The sequence below is a fragment of the Carassius gibelio genome, chromosome A11 (genome assembly GCF_023724105.1).
Source record: "Carassius gibelio isolate Cgi1373 ecotype wild population from Czech Republic chromosome A11, carGib1.2-hapl.c, whole genome shotgun sequence".
Taxonomy (NCBI): Eukaryota; Metazoa; Chordata; class Actinopteri; order Cypriniformes; family Cyprinidae; genus Carassius; species Carassius gibelio.
Genome location: NC_068381.1, coordinates 22,447,875 through 22,466,621, shown reverse-complemented (window position 1 = coordinate 22,466,621; position 18,747 = coordinate 22,447,875). Strand labels below are relative to the sequence as shown.

The window sequence follows — 18,747 nt, the reverse complement described above, 5'->3', positions numbered from 1 at the left end:
TGAATCCCCTTTAACGAGTGTAGCGGTCTTTTCAGTGATGGAAAAGCCTGATGCTTTGCAAAAAAGCAACGATTTTATTCATAAAGATCTAGAATACAAGTATTTCCTCAGAGCGGTTTTCAGTTTTTTTTTTTTCTGGCAGATTATAAAGGCAAATGGCACTATTTTTCGGCTATGAGTGAAACGCAGGAGGGCGGCCTCAGTCGGGAGCAGTTCCCGGCCGACACGACTCCAGCTCGGGCTGAAGAACCAGCGTGGCGTGGCGCAGTTATGGTGGAAACATAACGGAGACTGGTTAAGAAGCAGATTACTTCGATTTTAACGTTTAATTTTTTGTTTTATTGTTTGTTAAATGAGTTTAAATATGAGCAATATGTATAGCCTATTAAAAACTATATGAACAGTTATGTAAATTATAATTAAAGTAGTAAAAAGGAAGTTAACATGCAAACCAGTGGTTGTGTTGATTTTAGAAACGTTTAGAGGACTTAAATTAATCTGTAAACATTAATGTATGAAGTAAAAAAGGTAATAATGTAGGGAAAATTAAACTTCATCTGGGTTAAATCAACCCCTTATGCGGTGTTAAACAACCTAATTTGCTGGGTAAAATTAACCCAAGATGGGTTCGTCCTAGATTTACCCATATAATAACCCAATTAATAACCCAAATTGGGTTGTTTTTAACCCAGGGCTTTTTTTTAAGAGCGTAGACTTCACTAAACAAAGGGATAAGGTTGATTTAAATAGTTAACAAGTTACAGCAATTATCTCTAACCCCAATCAAACACACCTAGCAACCTCGGGTGTGTTTGATTAGGATTAGAGGATGGATTTTTTTTTTTTTTTTTTTTTGCTTGATTGGGGTTGGATCTAAATCTGCAGTAAAGTGGATCTCGTGAGCCAGATTTGAGGACCACTGGGTTGGAGTACCCTCACCGCACGCAGAAGTGACTGTGCCAGGATCGTTTCGGCGCCGATTTGATTTTTACTGCACTGCTCACTGAATCAAAGCCACGGTGCATGGTTGTGGAACAAAACCGACATGCACGAAATAAAATGTCACCAAGATGTGAGAGTGAGAGGTTACGTTTTTCCCCAACCACACATGACATTCAGCGCAGGGAAAATAAACGAATATAATTCCTTAGGATGTACAAAAACACGAGTTTTTGGCTCGTTTGAATTATTAAAAATGTAGTTAGTTGAGATTACCAAGCAGACGTCACTATATAGCACGTTAAACGAGTGTTAGTGCTTATCGAAGGATGAGAGTTGTTGGATAAAACACGAAGGACGTGACCGAGTGAACGATACTCTATTTGCAGCACGCTGCCAGTGTGGAAGCAATGCGAACTTGCGGCTCCCGCTCATCCAGTGTGAAACCGGTGTAAGCCGCGAATATTACACAGTATTTTGCGCCATTAACGAGGGCACCACAAAAAGACGACAGGATAAAAAAAAAAAAAATGCTAGTCTATTTGAAGGCACAGGTGTTCAAGCATTTTAGCGACTGCTCCACATTACTTACGAAGGAGCCGCAGTACTAGGCCTATATACTACAGTTTTAAAAAGAAATGGCAACACCAGCATTGGAGCCTAAACCGTGCAACCCTAGTAACTACTCAACACTGCTCTCCATAAAGCTAACGTCTAGTTTCTTATTTCAAAGCAGCATGCGACCTTTAGATTTGTAAATGGCATTTATAGCGGTTCCTGTTTAATTAGCCATGCATGCGATGACTTACCAATATCAGACTCGCAGAACACCCTTTGAGGATGTCTTTGGACACAAGTACAGCCCTCGGCCACCTGCTCGTTCAGTCCCACAGACAGGAAGAACAGCAGTCCTAGAGTAACAGCAGCAGAGAGCGGGACACTCATACTCACAGCACAAGATTAAACAATATACTTAAGGTAGTGACCAGATAGAGCTTTCTTGTTCTTTCTCTAGAGATCTCTAGATCGCATCTTATATAGCTCTTATATTTCCCGCCCATCTGACCTCACTAACGAGGTTGCCAGGTTTTACAACAAAACGCCTAAGCTACTCAAAACTTGCCCAATTGCATCCAGTGAGTAATGTACAAAAAAAAAAAAAAAAAAAATTCTGGATTTGGCAACACTGCTCATGAACCACACCTCACGGTGGCCGAGATAATTAAACACGTGGCAACTTAGGAAAACCCATAGAAATAGAAAAAGCACCATCAAATTAAGAAAAATCACCAGTTTGACAATACGTGTGTATGGAGATAGAATTGTTGCTTACATCCAAATAAATTGATTACGATCCGTATATAAATGTAAAGCGATTAACAAACATTAAACATGTAGACAAATAAATACATTAATTAAATTCACAAATAAATACAATGAAAAAAAAACTTATTCACAAATGCATATTTATGTCACAACCACAACTTTGCCTGGAATTTATTTGTGAATTGCTTCCTGTGCATTTGCAAATTCAAGACATGCTGACAATCCACAGATAAATGGACTCCACCCACCGTCTACTCAAGCCAATCAGACAACAGCCACATTTTGCTGACCAATCATAGCACGATCTCGCTATAGACACCAGGGGCATGTTCAAGTTCAAAACGGTGCGCAACGTTTTGCTATGGTTTCCGGGTTGAACGTCTACATGTTTCCTGGAAACTGCGTGCACCGGTGTGCAAAGAGGTTTGAGATCAGGGGGCAAGGAACTCGACCGGAAGTTGAAGTCGGGTGGGGGCTGCCATCTTTTAGCAGAACTTCACTTGCGTTAGCATTCCCATTGACTCCCATTCATTTTGGCGTCACTTTGACAGCGAATAACTTTACATCTGAGGCGTTTAAAGACTCCATTTGTCCATTATTTATTTCTAAAGATACACAACAATGTATAATGGGCTCCATTACCTTTTATGTTACATTATGGCCCCGTAGAAACAGTTTTTGTAAAAAATAGGCTAACAATGTCATGATTCTGCCCTCGTGTCCTTGATTTTTCCCTAGTCTAGAGGCAGGATCATGACAGACCCGTGTTTTGTGTACAAGCACATGGCCTTGTCTTTGGGCCATGTGCTTGTGTTGTCTCGTTCCCTTGCTCCGCCCCCCTTGTTATCCTAGTCTTGTCGTGATTGTCCTATCTGTGCCACCTGTCGTCTTAATTAGTTCCCCTATTTAGATCTCCTAGTGTGCTCTGTCTTTCGTCGGTTCATTGTTCCACATTTGTGATTGTTCCTACATGTGATTGTTTACCAGATCGTGGGTGTCTCTATATGTTCCTGAATCCTTGAAGTCTTTGTATAACCATGAGTGTTTGTTTGTAGTTAGTGTTTAAGAGTTTGTTTATCATGTCGATCCTGTCCTGTTAAGTTGTTTAGTTTCTGCCCTAGCCGTTGTTTTCCCCCTCGTGGGTTTAGTTTTTTCCCCTTTTTGTTAATAAACCCTCTGTGTAACTGGATTTCTGTCTGCACTTGAGTTCCTCCTTGCCAAACCCTGACAAACGATTGCGTCATAACCACTCATCTCTCTGTCGCATTACCGTACATACAGGAGGAGAGGCTCGCAGGCAATTAACTTAATATGGCGTACTGGCGTGACATTTTAAAATACTATACAAAATAATTAATCAGAATACTTACTCCTGCTCACTCACGCCAAAGAACTCCCCGCTCAAGCTCGCCGTCTCTGCAAGATTAACGATGGCAGTTTGCACGCACAGCTACTAGAAGATTTACATCTGTCAGACAGGTTGCTGATGTCATCAAGCTTAGTTTGAGTCTGCGCGTCAGAAACGGAAGTGCTAAAAAACGCTAAAAATGGGCTTCGCTTGTCTCAATTGAGTTCCAATGGGGTCGCTGTGTCCATTTCTTTTACTGTCTGTTTGAGATGCGTTGTCTCTTGTTTGGTGGGTGTGTCAGAACTGCAGTCCAATCAGCAGCAACATATAAAGCACGGAATTAAAGTGAACTTGCACAATGGCTTCAAGGAAAATAATGTACAAATGTGTTCGTTGCAGCTTGGTATACGCAACAACTGAGGATATTAGAAGACGTTTTTTGTCGTAAGTTTTATTGTAAAAGTATAGGATATCAACATAATGATGTACTTGTTTATATTTTTAACTTCATTGCAAGTGTATGACATTTGGTATAGAAATGAAGTGCTTTTCCTAAAAATGAGAGAAAATCCAGGGTATATGAACTACAAATAAAGTCAGTATGTGAGGCTAAATAGATGTGTTTTAGTCTGAATTAGGTAAGAAACACAAATAATGGCCTTCTCAGCTGCCATAGTTGCAACTCTTGCATCATCAGAACAGTGTGTTCAATGCATCACCGTTTCTGTTTAAAAAACGTTGTGCAACGTTTTGTCGGGGCTGAACGCTGCCCAGTTTTGCTTTACAATCAGGGCGGTCTCTCCTGAGATTCCTTTAATCTGCATTAATTTAAATATGTAATATAAGGGCCATAAAATGGGTACAGTAAAAAAAATTTAAAATTGGATTTCCTTTGACTAATAGACTGTGTATCATCCAAGTCATAGTATTTTATGTTAAGTGCCAGAGACACAGTGCGTGATGAAGTTTAGGAGGTTAGACTAGCACTATTAACGGTTTGGACCCATATGAAATTCCCAACAAATAGTGGAGTACCGACGGAGACTTGCTGCTGCACTTTTGCATTACAGATATCTTCGGCTACCTTGTTTGTTTTGTGAGCGCCTACACTTCAGAATAGTTCTGAAGCTACAAGTCATTGAAATCTCATGTACAGTTCACAAATGGATGGGTATTTTCCTGTAAAATATCCCATTAGCTCTTCTATCAGACCTGTCAAGTCTCTGTGCTGTTGTCCTGTTGCTACTCCTTGTCCTTCCAGCGAAACAGCTGTTTTCAAATCATCGTTTTGCTTACTTGCAAGAAACCTTAGCGTGATGTTGGGCTTTTTAAGATTGGTTGTTGTGAGAGCATGATTTCACGCCAATCTGTAACTAAAGTCACGTTAGACCTAGCTTCACAAATCGCTTAACGTTAGTTAATGCAGCAATTTTGAAGTTCAATTTTTTTATGTCAGCAGAGGGATAGCAACAAAAAGATGAATGTTGAAATTTCCCGTATTTTGGATGAGTAACCCAATAAATTTCCCTTATTTTCAATGTTGACTTAAGCTATATAAATGAATATTCAGATGTTATGGTCTATGTGGTCGCGCCTCCAAGCTGGAAAGTGGTGTAAAGTTAATCGATTCTCATTTTATTTTCCCCATGGCGATTATATGTTGCGCTATTACACCCCACAATACAGCAACGGTTTACCATGGTTGAAATAGATTTTTAATTAATCAAATTAAGACACACGGATGAGTGGGAGTATGTCTAAACACTGCACAGCAGTCCGAGTAGCAGTAAAGGAGGCTACCAACGTGGCGGTCACGCCAAGTAATGACATCATGACGCCCAAGCCCTATTTAAGTAAATTTCAAATGATCACAAAATTCAAGATACGGGAGTAGAAAATGTATACATTTATATCATTTGATATAGTAATTTGTAGGAGTGTGGTCGTACGAATTCGTACGAATAAGCCACCTTGTGAAAAATGTACAAATTGCCGTGAGATCGGGTTGCAACGCTATCTCAAGACCAATTCATACGTATTTTTGTACGTTTCGGTGGGATCTGTTCACACAGCTTCAATGGAGGGACTGAGAGCTCTCGGACTAAATCTAAAATATCTTAAACTGTGTTCCCAAGATAAACGGAGGTCTTACGTTTTTGGAACGACACGAGGGTGAGTTATTAATGACATAATTTTCATTTTGTCGGTGAACTATCATTTCAAGGTGCAGCGTGTGGTATACAGTATTGTAGGAGGGTGCAGTAGGGTGTATTAGATCTGATTCTTCATTAGAAAGTCATACCAAAATATCCCTTAACATGGCAAAAGCATCTAGGTATCGCTGTATGAAAATGGTTGTTTTCAAAGAAAAAAAAAAGAAAGAACCTTTTGAAAACATTACATTTACGATTAAGACAATATATGGTTTATTTGTGTTTTTCTGGTATCCAGCAGGTAATAAATAAAGTTTATGAACAATGCAGTGCTGATTGAAATAGCATTTATTACAGTATAGAAACTATCCCGGCTTATTATGTGATGAAACAAAATGCTTGTAGTATATAAACAAAACATTATTATTTGATATTGTACAACAATTATATATTTATAAGCCAATTAAAAGCTAGAAATTAGAGAAAAATTAAAGTAACCAGATCAGATCTCAACCTAATAGAGCATCTTTGGGATGTGCTGGAACGGGAGCTTGGTGCTCTGGATGTGCATCCCACAAATCTCCATCAACTGCAAGATGCTATCCTATCAATATGGGCCAACATTTCTAAAGAATGCTATCAGCACCTTGTTGAATCAATGCCACGTAGAATTAAGGCAGTTCTGAAGGCGAAAGGGGGTCAAACACAGTATTGGTATGGTGTTCCTAATGATCCTTTTTGTAGATTGTAACAAAGCGATTGAACAGCATTAAATAGGAAATTAGTGTGTCAATAAAGCAAAAAGGCAGTTCATCATTGAACTCATCCAGCTCAGTTCAGTTTAAAAAGTATCTGTGCAATCAAGTCAACACAATCACTGGAAATTAAGTGTCACCAACTAAACAAGCCTGAGGCGACAGCGGCAAGGAACCGAAACTCCATCGGTGACAGAATGGAGAAAAAAACCTTGGGAGAAACCAGGCTCAGTTGGGGTCAGTTCTCCTCTGACCAGACGAAACCAGGAGTTCAATTCCAGGCTGCAGCAAAGTCAGATTGTGCAGAAGAATCATCTGTTTCCTGTGGTCTTGTCCTGGTGGTCATCTAGGGGACATTAAAAACATTGAACCAACAGTTTTAACTGAACCAACTGAGGTCAGCCTAAAAAGATGCTCAAGACAGTTGACAGAACGCTGCTGCGTGTCCTCATGAAAGCGTTTAATTTTCACGTGCTATTAAGCCTTCCCACCTGCCAATTTAACCATTAAAAATACTTTAAAACAGCATTAAAACACAAGACGCAGTAAAGCCTAATAGAGTTGCTGGTTACTCGCGTGCTGTGTTTGGTGCGCACGTGAAGAGAGAGCCGCGTCTCACAGACAGCAACACTGAACCGAGCTCTCCTTTGCAAAGTTCCTTTGCAAAAGGAGGTGTTCCACGGTGTTTTTGCTCTTGTACCGACATATACATAAAATATATATTTATATTACTAAACAGTTTAGAAAAAAAATCGTATATGTATTATATTGGATGCTTTTTTTGTCTCTTAAAGTGACCTCGCCTAATTTAGCTACTAGCTGCTGTAATGTTAATCCAATGAAAGAAAAAATGTAAACATTTAATTAAAATGAAAAAACCACACTAAAGCTGTGGATTATAATAATTCTTCGCTTGCGAAATACAGCGAACCATATGATTTGGTGTCTAAAATGTAAGTCACTTGATAATGAGTTCTTGTTTATTAAAATGTCCACTGAATAAAATCATCACATTTGTAATCATGCTTATATTTGGAGAAAAACGGCACTCTGTGTGTAATATTGGTTAACATAGATATTAAATTATATAAATATGAAATATATACAGGGGCATATTTGAATTCTGATGCATTAAGACTAAATCACGTGCACGAGAATAACCTACTAGACTACATCACATAGTGCATGCGTGCACAGAATGGGTGTGTTTTTGTTAGTTTTTTTGTAAAGTGAGATGCATACTTGATAATATCAGATCGTTAAATCAACAATTACGATATAATAGACTACATTTAACGCACACCCTACAGCACTGGCCCGATCGGCCAAAAGTGACCGTTCCGTCTACTGTCCTGAGCGTAATTCACACTAGCCTCGGGCAATCGGGCAGTCCTTATTGTCGAACCCTGGAAGGGCCCCTCAAGAGGTAAAGCCCAGGGGCCCCTTATAGTCTTAATGCGGCCCTGTCGGTATGTGCTATGTTTATGTAAAAACTATACTTTCAATTAAAAAAGAAGAATATTCTATCCAACTACAAGCAACAACACAAATAAATATAATAAAGATACAAACAATAAACAGTGATTTTCTTTTTTCTTTTTTTTAGGCAGGTCTAGCATAAGTTTTTAGGTACAGAAATTGAATAAAGTAATCAAATGTAAAACAGCATTGCATATTGGACTGTATAAATTAAATATTCTTTATTAAAGTTATAAAAGCTTTTTAATCAAGAGCAGTGAGTGATTTCTTAGTTGTTGCTGTTCGATTAAAATAAGACGGTCACTTTAAGAGAGTGCACTGATACAGCAGCCCTACGTTCAGCTGGCTATGTCTGCTGTAGGATAGCTACTTACCAAGACGGGTATTTTAACCATTTTTGTATGAATTTGTCCATTTAAACAATACTTCAGAGAGAGCTTATATTTGCACGCGTTCTGAGGCGCGGGTTTGCGTGCATGCACAAATCTCCTCACTGCGTGCACGCGTCCTTTGGCTCTTAATAAATGACTGCTCATATTCCAGAATACTGCAATCACAATGGACAAGAGTGAATTTTTTTTTTTTCTTCCCTCATCGCTATTGTAATGTCTGGGAATCCAGAAGGCGCATCCATCAACAGAAACATATTAGTTGAACCTAGTTTAAGTGCTCACCATATTACAGATGCTTTATCAGATTTAAGTTGAACCGCGGTCCCAGCGCGTGCCAAACCGTGTGGGGGTGAACCGAACGGTTCGGATTCTTTTCAGCAAACCATGCCATCCCTAATGCGTGTTTGTGTATAAAGACCTCTAACACTAGCTTGCTCTATTTTTTTTATCTGTTTAATTTAAAAACCCATGCTACTTACACTGTTAACCTAACTGAGACACTTGTTATATAGCTTACATCATTGCTCTTTTTGATTGCTTCCACTATCCTCATAAATCGCTTTGGATAAAAGCGTCTGCTAAATGAATAAGTGCAGTTGCAAGAGATAACTTTTAGCATTTGCTTTAAGGTTTGCCCATTTCCTGATATACAGGCCATGTAAGTGAAATACAAACATAAATTGAAGTTGACTTTTCCCCAGAACAAACCATTTTAATTTGGTCATTCGATCAGAGTACAAAAATTTAATCTCAGTAGCACTCCCTCTATGCAGCACACACACAATTTCAGTATAACAACTGAAAATCATTATCAGCTCTCGACACTGTGCAAACAAGCTAGTATGTGGTTTCTGTGGGTTCAAGTGACCCCCTGGGATATAAAGCATTGGCACCAAGAAGATCCTCAGTTATACACTTATAGATCCCATTAAATACACCGACACTTACATGCAAAACAGTTTAATGGTTTAACAGCATCTCAATCAAAACTGCATTGCAAAGCTCCAGTAAAGTTTAAATTCAAGAACATTAAGGATTCTGAAGAACCAATGTCCAAAGTGGCCGATGTACTTGGTCTTCAGAGCATAATTTAGGAGCATTTGTGGTCACTTCAATCATTTTTGCCATCTGCAGGAGCCGTGTCTGCCTGGGAGGCAAACAGCCTGAAGAGCCTCTTCATAACCAAGACTGATTGAGTTCTTGACTCCTACCAGACACTTTCTTTGATGCTTGGTGTTCAAACAGGACGCTCCAGTACAGGATGTAATCTGTAGAGATCAGTTTTTAGAGAAGACTTCCCAATATCCCAATGCTCATAAAATGACTACAGCGGTCTTACTAGAAAAACAAGTCAATATCATTGATAGCAGTTGGTGGCTAATGCAAGGGCTACAAGTATTAAAGCAAAGCAAGCAAATGCAACATGTTTTAGGAAGATCTGGAGACTTGAAGCTTGTTTGACTCTTAGCTCTGCATGGTTGGGTTCTTCTCTACAAAACAAGTTTAATCATAAGGGGTGCTTAGAACTTCCACCATGGCATCTGGAACGTCCTGGTCAAATTTGTTGATGTCTTAAGATCCTTTACAAAACTTCCAGAAAATGACCTGAGCCCAGGGTTTTGAGTATGCGTTTGACACTCAAATGACAATTTAGGTTGGCAAAAGACCACTGGATTTCAAAAGCACTGAACTCCGCATAATTCAGACTATGGGGAATTGTAAAAATAGCATCTGATTTACCTCACAGGCACAGCCAGTCCGATACAGGTTGAGGTTCCGCTTTTGAACGGAGGAGAGTTGGTCCCAACGCCACACAAGGTCACATAAACCAAAAACCATCACTCCATCCACAACACGTCCTAGGGGGAGATAATTAACTTTTATACACATAGTACATTTCGTTTTTTTTAGAACTGTACATGCAAGTTTGAACCTAGACATGTCCTCACTCATTAAGCCCTCATGTTCCTTTGAGATTCATTACAGTTTTTAGGTTTGAGGTCCTCCATTTCAGCCTTTTCTTTGAGGAGTGTAACGTTGAGGACAATTGCGGTTTACTTATGAATGGGGTTATCAAGTTCTCAAATGCTTTTAAAATTGAACAGGGTAAATTCATCCGGTTGGAATACAAGACTCTGAACTCCTCCCAAACACAAATCTCTTGTTGTTAGGACATACATGTGAAAATGTGCTCTAAAATCGATTCCGTATCAAATGCGTGATAATCTAGTCAATTTTTAGCTTCAGAGGACTGGTTTAAGTCACTGTGAAAGGTTAAACGCAGATGGCCAAAATCTGCAGACTGGCTCGGACATGCACAGACTCCTCCAGACTGCAGATCAGGCCATAACATGAAGTATATTCCAGCCTCAACAGAGGTTCACAACCAGCATCAGGGTGTTCAATGTCAACTCAGACTCAGCCTTTAGATAGTAAATGACTTTACCTGACAGCAGATACTCGCCGTTTTCCAGATGAGCGCCACATGAGGTTTTATCGGAGTAGATGACCCAAATTGCCTTCTTATTGTTAGGCTTGTACTTCTGAATGAATTTAGAGGAGAAAACCCACACACACACACACCACTTGTAAACAACTAGGCAAACGTAGAATGAAATTTCAGGTACGTTTTCTCACCGTGATAACTTTGACACTGTATGCAACCAAGTCGGGGCGAGTGCCGGCCACATTTCCAGTGACCTTCACACGAATCACTAATGGGCAAGTCAAAGGTGACCGTTAATTTTAGAAACTGATACAGGTTCATACTTCATATCTAAAGTTTTCAGATTAAACCCAAAAAGGACAGTGAAAGAGGGAAACAAACAACATTGGAGCCCATTGGGAAACACCAATACATATTTTTCGATTAATCTCATTCCCCCCCCCCCCCCAAAAAAAAAAAATTTAAGTGGGATGAACCATCCCTTTAAATAAAAGGACACTACACAAGGAAAGTTTAATTTACAATTTACTTAAATTACAGGCTTCAATCACAGCACTCTCCAGTGATGAGCTTGTTACACCAAATAATTTTAATGATTCATTACTGCTTTCAAAAGCACTTACTCATTACATAACAGGAATTACACTAGTTACATTATCTTCCATCACACCCAGCATAAGTCATAACCAGGGCTTAAAGTGTTCCAGCACGTCAGATAAATAAATAGATTCATTAATATCAATGATAGAGCGATGGTAGGCTATAGTTAAAAAAGAAAGCTGCATGTGCACTGTCAAATTGCAGCGAACCTGGTGCTTCTGATCTGAAGGAGTCTTTACCGCATCAAGTAATAGCACCCCCTGGTTATTTAAACAATTGCTTTTGGGTTTGTTTTTTTTGTCTGCACAAGAGTTAACTAATTGTGCAAAACATTAAACTTTGAAATTAAATGTCTTGCTTTGGTCTTCACTGGAAAGTGTTCGGTTTGCTCTGCTAAACTATAATTCGTAATAAAATTTTATTACGAAGATACATAAACTATAGAAATGTGTTTGCAAAATAAAACCACTGAGACTAAAACTAAATTTAAAAACAATATTAAAATAAGAACCAATTTAAGAATGCAAAACTACCATAACCTTGTGATTAACTCAAAGCTAACGGCAAGATAGTTGGCTAGCACTCCAGCTTGTCACGATTGAAAGGGACAAAAAGGTCCATGAATAATTACACGGAATAAGGCAGTCTGTATAAAAAAACAAAAACAACAAAATCCAAGTATTGTGATACTTGGTGCCATAGTGACACTCTGGTCCCAAAAGTTATTTCTATACCATGATAGGTTCTATACGATCAATAGGTTGTCCCACGAATAGTAACTTTTCAATGTTGTACATACACAATATTTTGAGGGCTTCCCCACCTGCCAAATTCCACTATAGCCACTGGTCATAAAAATCTATTTGTAGCTATAAGTTCTATGACATTATTTATAGTTGTCTGATTGATTCTATAGCAAAGCATTCAGAAATCACACAAAAGAATTTAAGCATCTTACAATAAAACCAATTTCCTTCCATCCATTATCTCAGCATGAAACTCACAGGTTCACATATGGCACCCATAACGGTTCCCATTTAACTAGCTACGCATGCGTTTAACTTACCAATATCAGACTCGCAGAACACCTGTTGAGGGTGTCTTTGAAGACATTTACAGCCCTCGGCCACCTGCTCATTCAGTCCCACAGACAGGAAGAACAGCAGTCCTAGAGTAACAGCAGCAGACAGCGGGACACTCATACTCACAGCACAAGATTAAACAATATACTTAAGGTAATGACCAGATAGAGCTTTCTTGTTCTTTCTCTAGAGATCTCTAAATCGTAGCATTTTATTGAGCTCTTATATTCCCCGCCCATCTGACCTCACTAACAAGGTTGCCAGGTTTTACAACAAAATGCACCCAATCGCGTTCTGGTGGGTAAAGTACAAAAAAAGTACAAATAAAAAAATAATTTTGTGTAATTTGTGATTACCATGTTTTTCAATAGTAAAACAATGGTTCATTTTCTTAAGGGAAGTTGTAAAAGTACTTTAGTCATCTTATGCCCTTACAGTAGGCCAGTGGTTCGTAATCCCGTCCCGGAGTACCCCAGACCTGCACATTTTGTATGTCTCCCTCATCTATCACACCTGAGTCAGCTCATCAGCTCATTAGTGGAGACTGCGAGGCCTGAAGTGGGCGTGTCAGATACATGGAGAGGTGTGAAAACCACAGCCATATGTTAACAGTCTATTTCCAGCTTAGGCTAATAATATCGAATATAGCAAAGGGACATAGGAAAAATGTAATTTCTCTCTCTCTCTCTCTCTCTCTCTCTTTCTCTCTCTCTCTCTCTTAAGTTTGCCCATTTCTTTGCAAATAACTGTATTCTGGGCAAGTTCTACGGGAGTGATATAGGGAACAAAACGAAAGCAAGAGAAGATCAGCTAAAGCTAAGACAAGGGACTTTGGTCTAGAAATTGGATAAACGTCATTTTCTGTTGATTTCCTGAGTGGCGATGCTTTTTTTAAGTTAGAATCAACTAGTCTCTCGTTATAACAAACAAAGTGTAACATGATGTAAATAAGAGATTCATTCTGCAGTACTAAAGTTCCATTGATTAAACAGATTTTTGTGAGACTGCGATAAACTGAAATGAACGACAGCTTTATAATAATCATAGGGAGCGCTAATCCATTCAGGGGTGCGTTTCCCAAAAGCATCTTTAGCCAACTATGGTTGGAAGTTCCGTCGTTACCAATGTAGTTCAACGATTCGGTGTTTCCCGAAACCATAGTTCAAACGAACATTCGCAAACTGCATCGCAAACTTGTGTCGTTGGAACGACAGCTCTCCACCTGTGGTTAGAGGCATAGTTCGTCGTTAGTTTGCTGTGTCGACGTCATTGATTGCGCCGCACCCGGGCTGTGTGCTATTCAGAGTTATCGACCCTGTGCCCTATTCCTTTAGAAGATTTCACCATCCACTTTGAGTGATTTAAAAGACTTAAAGTTGTGGTTTAAGTTTATCACATAAATCGCCTTTTTATTATTATTACAAATTCAGTTTGAAACTATTTAGCAGCGTGGCCAACGCGATTATTCTCCTTTGGAATTGCCCTCTGAAAGCATTAATCTTGCCGATTAGAACACAGCCATTGTTTCGTTTGTGAGAAGAAACGGTGAGTTTGTCAAGTGAGTTATCTTTGTTTAATTTTAATTTAAAAACAGTCCAAAATACACATGTCTCATATAACAATATTGGTAAAACAGTGTGTTAGAGGTTTTCACTACATGTAAAATGTTAACACTCAAATTACAGTATTTTTATTGTGATAGAGTGGGACACTCTGAATGGGATAATACTGGTCTGGCAGTTTCCTTTGACAGGGCTCCGATCAGAGAGAAGGGCACGGAGAACTTCTTCCAGCAAACTTTAATATTGTAGTTTGGGTACAAGCATTGGTGTACAAACAGTTATATGTGTGGGTGTGTGTGTGGTCTATAAAAGAAACAAAGAATAAAATAATATTAATCACAATGTACAAACAAATAAATAAAAATAAAATAAAATGACAGGAAATAAAAGACTTTCCGACATAGCCGCCCCCAAATTTAGCAATAAATTTGAATCCCAAAGGAAAGTCTACTTAGTTGGCGTCACCTTCATCCTCCCAGGCTGGCAGCCGCACAAGGCGCACGACTGGCTGTAGATAGGTCTGTCCCTTGATCTTAACTTCAGCTGCCCTGATTCGTCCATCCGAACCGGAACAGGTCCTCACTACTCTCCCGATGGGCCACTGAGCTCTGGGTAGCTGCGAGTTAACCACCATCACCACCTGGCCAGCATCCAGATTGTCTGTGTCCTTGTGCCACTTTGACTGCTTCTGAAGGTCCGGGAGATGGCGACGGATAAAGTTGGACCAGAAATGGTCTTCTAGGATCTGGCTGTGGCGCCATCTTCTTCTGCTGAGAAGGTCACTAGATGCATAGACACCCTGTGGAAGTGATGCGTCACGGTGTCCCATCAACAGTAGATTTGGTGTGACGGGATCCGGATCCGCAGCATCGGAGGAGAGGTACCCAAGTGGTTTAGCATTGAGTATTCCTTCCACTTCAATCATCACAGTTTGCAGCACAGGTTCAGCGACAGTGTGGTCCTGAAGGATGACTTGGAGAGCTGACTTAATTGACTTGATCTCTCGTTCCCACGTTCCCCCAAACTGTGGAGAGCCAGGAGGGTTGAAACGGAACTCGATTTGCTGTCTGGCCAGCTGTTCCTGAAGAGGAACTTCTAAAGCAGCAAAACTGGCTTGAAGCTTCGCAGCTCCACCTCGGAAGTTGGTTCCTCTGTCAGCCAGGATCTCAAATGGCTTTCCGCGGCGGGCAATGAAGCGGCAGAGAGACATCAGGAAAGCATCAGTGTCTATACTCTCCAGTAGGTCAAGATGCATACAGCTCGTCGTCATGCACTTGAAAATCAGACCCCACCGCTTTTCTGTGCGCCAGCCCACCTTGACATTGTAGGGACCGAAACAATCGACTCCAGTCGACCAGAAAGGTGGCTTGTATAAGCAGAGTCTGGGAGGGGGTAAGTCTGCCATCCGAGGGACCACTGGAGTAGCGCGCCATTTCTGACATTCAACACAGCCGTGCTGATGATGCTTGATGGACTCTCTTCCCCGGAGGATCCAATATCTTCTCCTCATCTTGGCGAAAACCCGCTCGGGACCTGGATGTAGCAGTTCACTATCATATTTCTTAATGAGCAACTTCGTGACGATGATAGGATGCATCGCATCTGGGTCAAGATCTTCTGCTCTGCGTAGTCTACCTCCCACTCTCAAAAGGCCAACAGCTTCATCATACTCTGGAGCAGGCATGAGCAGGCGACTCAGTCTCTATATGGACTTACCAGCAGCAAGACTTCCACCTCTTCAGGGAAGGACTCACTCTGGGCTTGTCTGAGGATATGTAGCTCTGCTGTTTGGACATCAGCTGCTGTCATGGTGGGGCTGCTCTGGTCATCAGCCCCCCCGTGAAGGCTCTCATGGGTAGCCTTGAGAAGACTGTCCCAGTTGTCTATATCAGACCTGAGTGTCGTGGTTGGAGAGCAGGTGGTGACTCCACAGAACGATATCTTCCGAAGTTCATCCTAGTCAGCTTCTTGGGCTTCTATTAACTGAAGCACTGGCCAGGGGTCTGGGTGTAGTCGGAGGAATGGTGGACCTTGGCTCCACCGGTTCGGCTGGCTGAGCTCGAGCAAGGGTTTGCCGCGAGTAAGGTCATCAGCTGGATTGTCAGTGGAGCGGACATACCACCAGGTCGAGTTTTCAGTGAGCTCTTGAATTTCTGCAACTCTATTTCCTACAAAGACCTTGAAGCGACACGAGTCGGAATTGAGCCACATTAATACTGTCATCGCGTCAGTCCAGAGAGTGACTTGCTGGGAAGGGAGTGACAGTTCTATCATAATGACTTTAGCCAGCTGGGCTCCGGCTAAAGCAGCACACAGTTCGAGGCGTGGCATGGAAAGTTGTTTGCGAGGGCTCACTCGTGACCGAGCCATCACAAATGCAATGTGGACTTCACCTTGATTGTCTTGGGTGCGGAGGTAAGCGATGGCCCTGTAGGCTCTTTCAGAGGCGTCGCAGAAGATGTGTGCCTCTCATCTCGGTGCCCCAGTGTTTGCTACTGATGGGACATAGCATCTGGGAGTTTCCACTTGTGGAAGATGGACTAGTTCACTCTCCCATTGTGTCCAGATATCCAGCAGAGCCTCTGGTCTGATCGGTTCAACCCAGCCAACTCCCACTCTCCACAGGTCTTGAATCAGGATCTTCGCTCGTGTGGTGAATGGAATTAGGTATCCGAGGGGGTCGTATTGTGTTGCCATCACCTTGTAGACGTTCCTCAGAGTTGGCTGTGAATATTCTACTGGTCTGTGGCGGTACCCAAGGCGATCGTAAGGCAGTTCCAGCGAAGGCCTAAGGCTGGCTCTTCGGGATCTTGTCGAGACTGAGAGAGCCACAACTCGGTGCTTGCTGCTTTCGCTTCCAATGGAAGATGCTCAACAACGGTGGGGGTGTTACTGGCCCACTGCCTGATGTCAAAGCCTCCAGCTGAGAGCAGTTTACGCATCCTGTTGATAATGGTCTTGGCTTCATCAGCGTTCGTGACGCTGGTCAAACAGTTGTCCACATAAAAGGCAGTCTCCACAAGGTGTAGGATGTCCTCATAACCACTGCTGTTATCCTTCACATGCCGCTGAAGGGCGTATGTGGCACAGCAGGGACTGCATGTCGTCCCGAATGGCAAAACCTGCCACTCATACACCGTTGGTTCCTCCTCCCTCTTCATACCTCTCCAGAGAAAACGGAGAAGGGGCTTGTCTTCTGGTAGCAGGCGAACCTGGTGAAACATCACTTTGATGTCACCACTGATAGCCACACTGTGTTCTTGGAACCGAAGAAGTACACAGAGGAGAGTAGGACCTAAGGTCGGACCGGGCAACAGTTGTTGAGACTTTGACCATTGTGCAGGTAGGAACAGTTGTAAACAATCCTCGCCTTACCGTTGTGGTGGACAACGTGGTGCGGCAGATACCAGGACTCGGTGGAGCTGTCTGCTGTGTCAGGAGGTAGAGGTTTGGCCCAACTGTTCAAGTTTCTGTATTTCTTGACCGTAGGTGTTGGCTAGAGCAGTGTCTTTGGCTAGACGGCGTTCTGTGCTCCGTAGCTCCGGAGCGTGAGGCTTGCTTTGCGCCTCAGTAGTGGAGTAGCATACCTTGTTACTCCATCCACTTCTGTCTTGACTGTGCGCTGTTCCAGCAGTTCTAGGGCCTGCTGATCCTCTTTGGAGCGGAACACAGTCTTGGCTTTGGCATACGGGGTTATGTCAACTTCCCACAGTCGTTCAACGTGCCGTTGCAGCTCTGAGTTAGTAGACATGGTGAAGTAGCAGTGAGAGTGCTCACCAGTGAGGTTAAGGTTGGCGGGGCCTTGCGATGTCCAACCAAGAGCAGTACACACAGCTACAGGACTCCCAGGAGGACCTGGCCGGACTGGTTGTTTGGGAAGAAGCACATGTGGAAAGTCAGAGCCTATCAACAGAAGTGGCTGGACCTTGTCAACCTTCGGGAGAGGAAGACCTTGCAGATGGGAGTATCTGCGCATGAGTGACTTGACAGGATAGCTATGCTCAGACAGGCTCAGCTCACCAGCGGTGAAGGCATGAAAGATGTGGTACCTTTGTTTGGGAGAATGAGCTGGGGAGATGTCGAATGAGACAGTGGCTCCTTGTAGACGGATCACTTCATGGCGGACAGTACGTAAAGGCAAGCTTTCGGGCTCTTTAGCTGAATGGAGATGCTGGACTGCTGAGGGAAGGATGAGGGTTCTCTCCGATCCGTCATCCAAAATAGCGAAACCTTCCAGAGTGTGCTTGGCATTGTACAGGCGCACCTTAACTAGCTTCAACATGACTCTCTGCGGACGACTAGGATGGTCAACGTATATGGTGTCGGGAGCAGCACTGACCATTAACACTTTCTTAGCCTTTTGGAAACACACTTCGTGGAGCACGGTCAAGTGTTGCTGTTTGCACACTTGACAAGGCTTCTTGAGAGTACATGCCTCAGGTTTATGGTTCCTGCCACACCTCCAACATCCTCTGTCTTTAATCCAGGCGGAAATCTCTGATGGAGTGAGCATTTTGAATTTGGGGCATAAGCTGAGGTAATGCTCACGGGCGTCGCAGTACGGGCAGTAAGGCTTCACACTGGGTTTACCTTTAGGTGACTTTGTGCTGCAAGCAGGATCTGGAGGGGCTACCTTAGCTTGACTCGCAGTGCTGTAAAACACGC

The 18,747-nt window shown here is 41.9% G+C and overlaps 2 protein-coding genes across 13 annotated transcripts in view; one reads left to right on the top strand and one right to left on the bottom strand.

The window, feature by feature from the left end:
- The window catches only part of LOC128022709 (metalloproteinase inhibitor 3), a 35,237-nt gene extending 22,483 nt beyond the window's left edge, over window positions 1–12,754 (bottom strand). For 2 of the 12 annotated variants that reach the window (XM_052610510.1, XM_052610509.1), the window contains exons 1-4: window positions 12,505–12,724; window positions 11,030–11,106; window positions 10,839–10,935; window positions 10,133–10,251 (exon numbers count right to left, since the gene is read on the bottom strand). In XM_052610510.1, coding sequence (XP_052466470.1) covers window positions 10,133–10,251; window positions 10,839–10,935; window positions 11,030–11,106; window positions 12,505–12,640 — 429 coding nt within the window. In that variant the 5' untranslated portion in view covers window positions 12,641–12,724. Of the gene's footprint in view, window positions 1–1,748; window positions 1,981–9,336; window positions 9,661–10,132; window positions 10,252–10,838; window positions 10,936–11,029; window positions 11,107–12,504 lie in introns of those variants that run through there. The other 10 variants (XM_052610507.1, XM_052610513.1, XM_052610515.1 and 7 more) reach the window with 10 other exon arrangements.
- LOC128022694 (synapsin-2) overlaps window positions 1–18,747 on the top strand; it is a 113,505-nt gene that overhangs the window by 64,020 nt on the left and 30,738 nt on the right. The gene's annotated exons all lie outside the window — the stretch shown is intronic.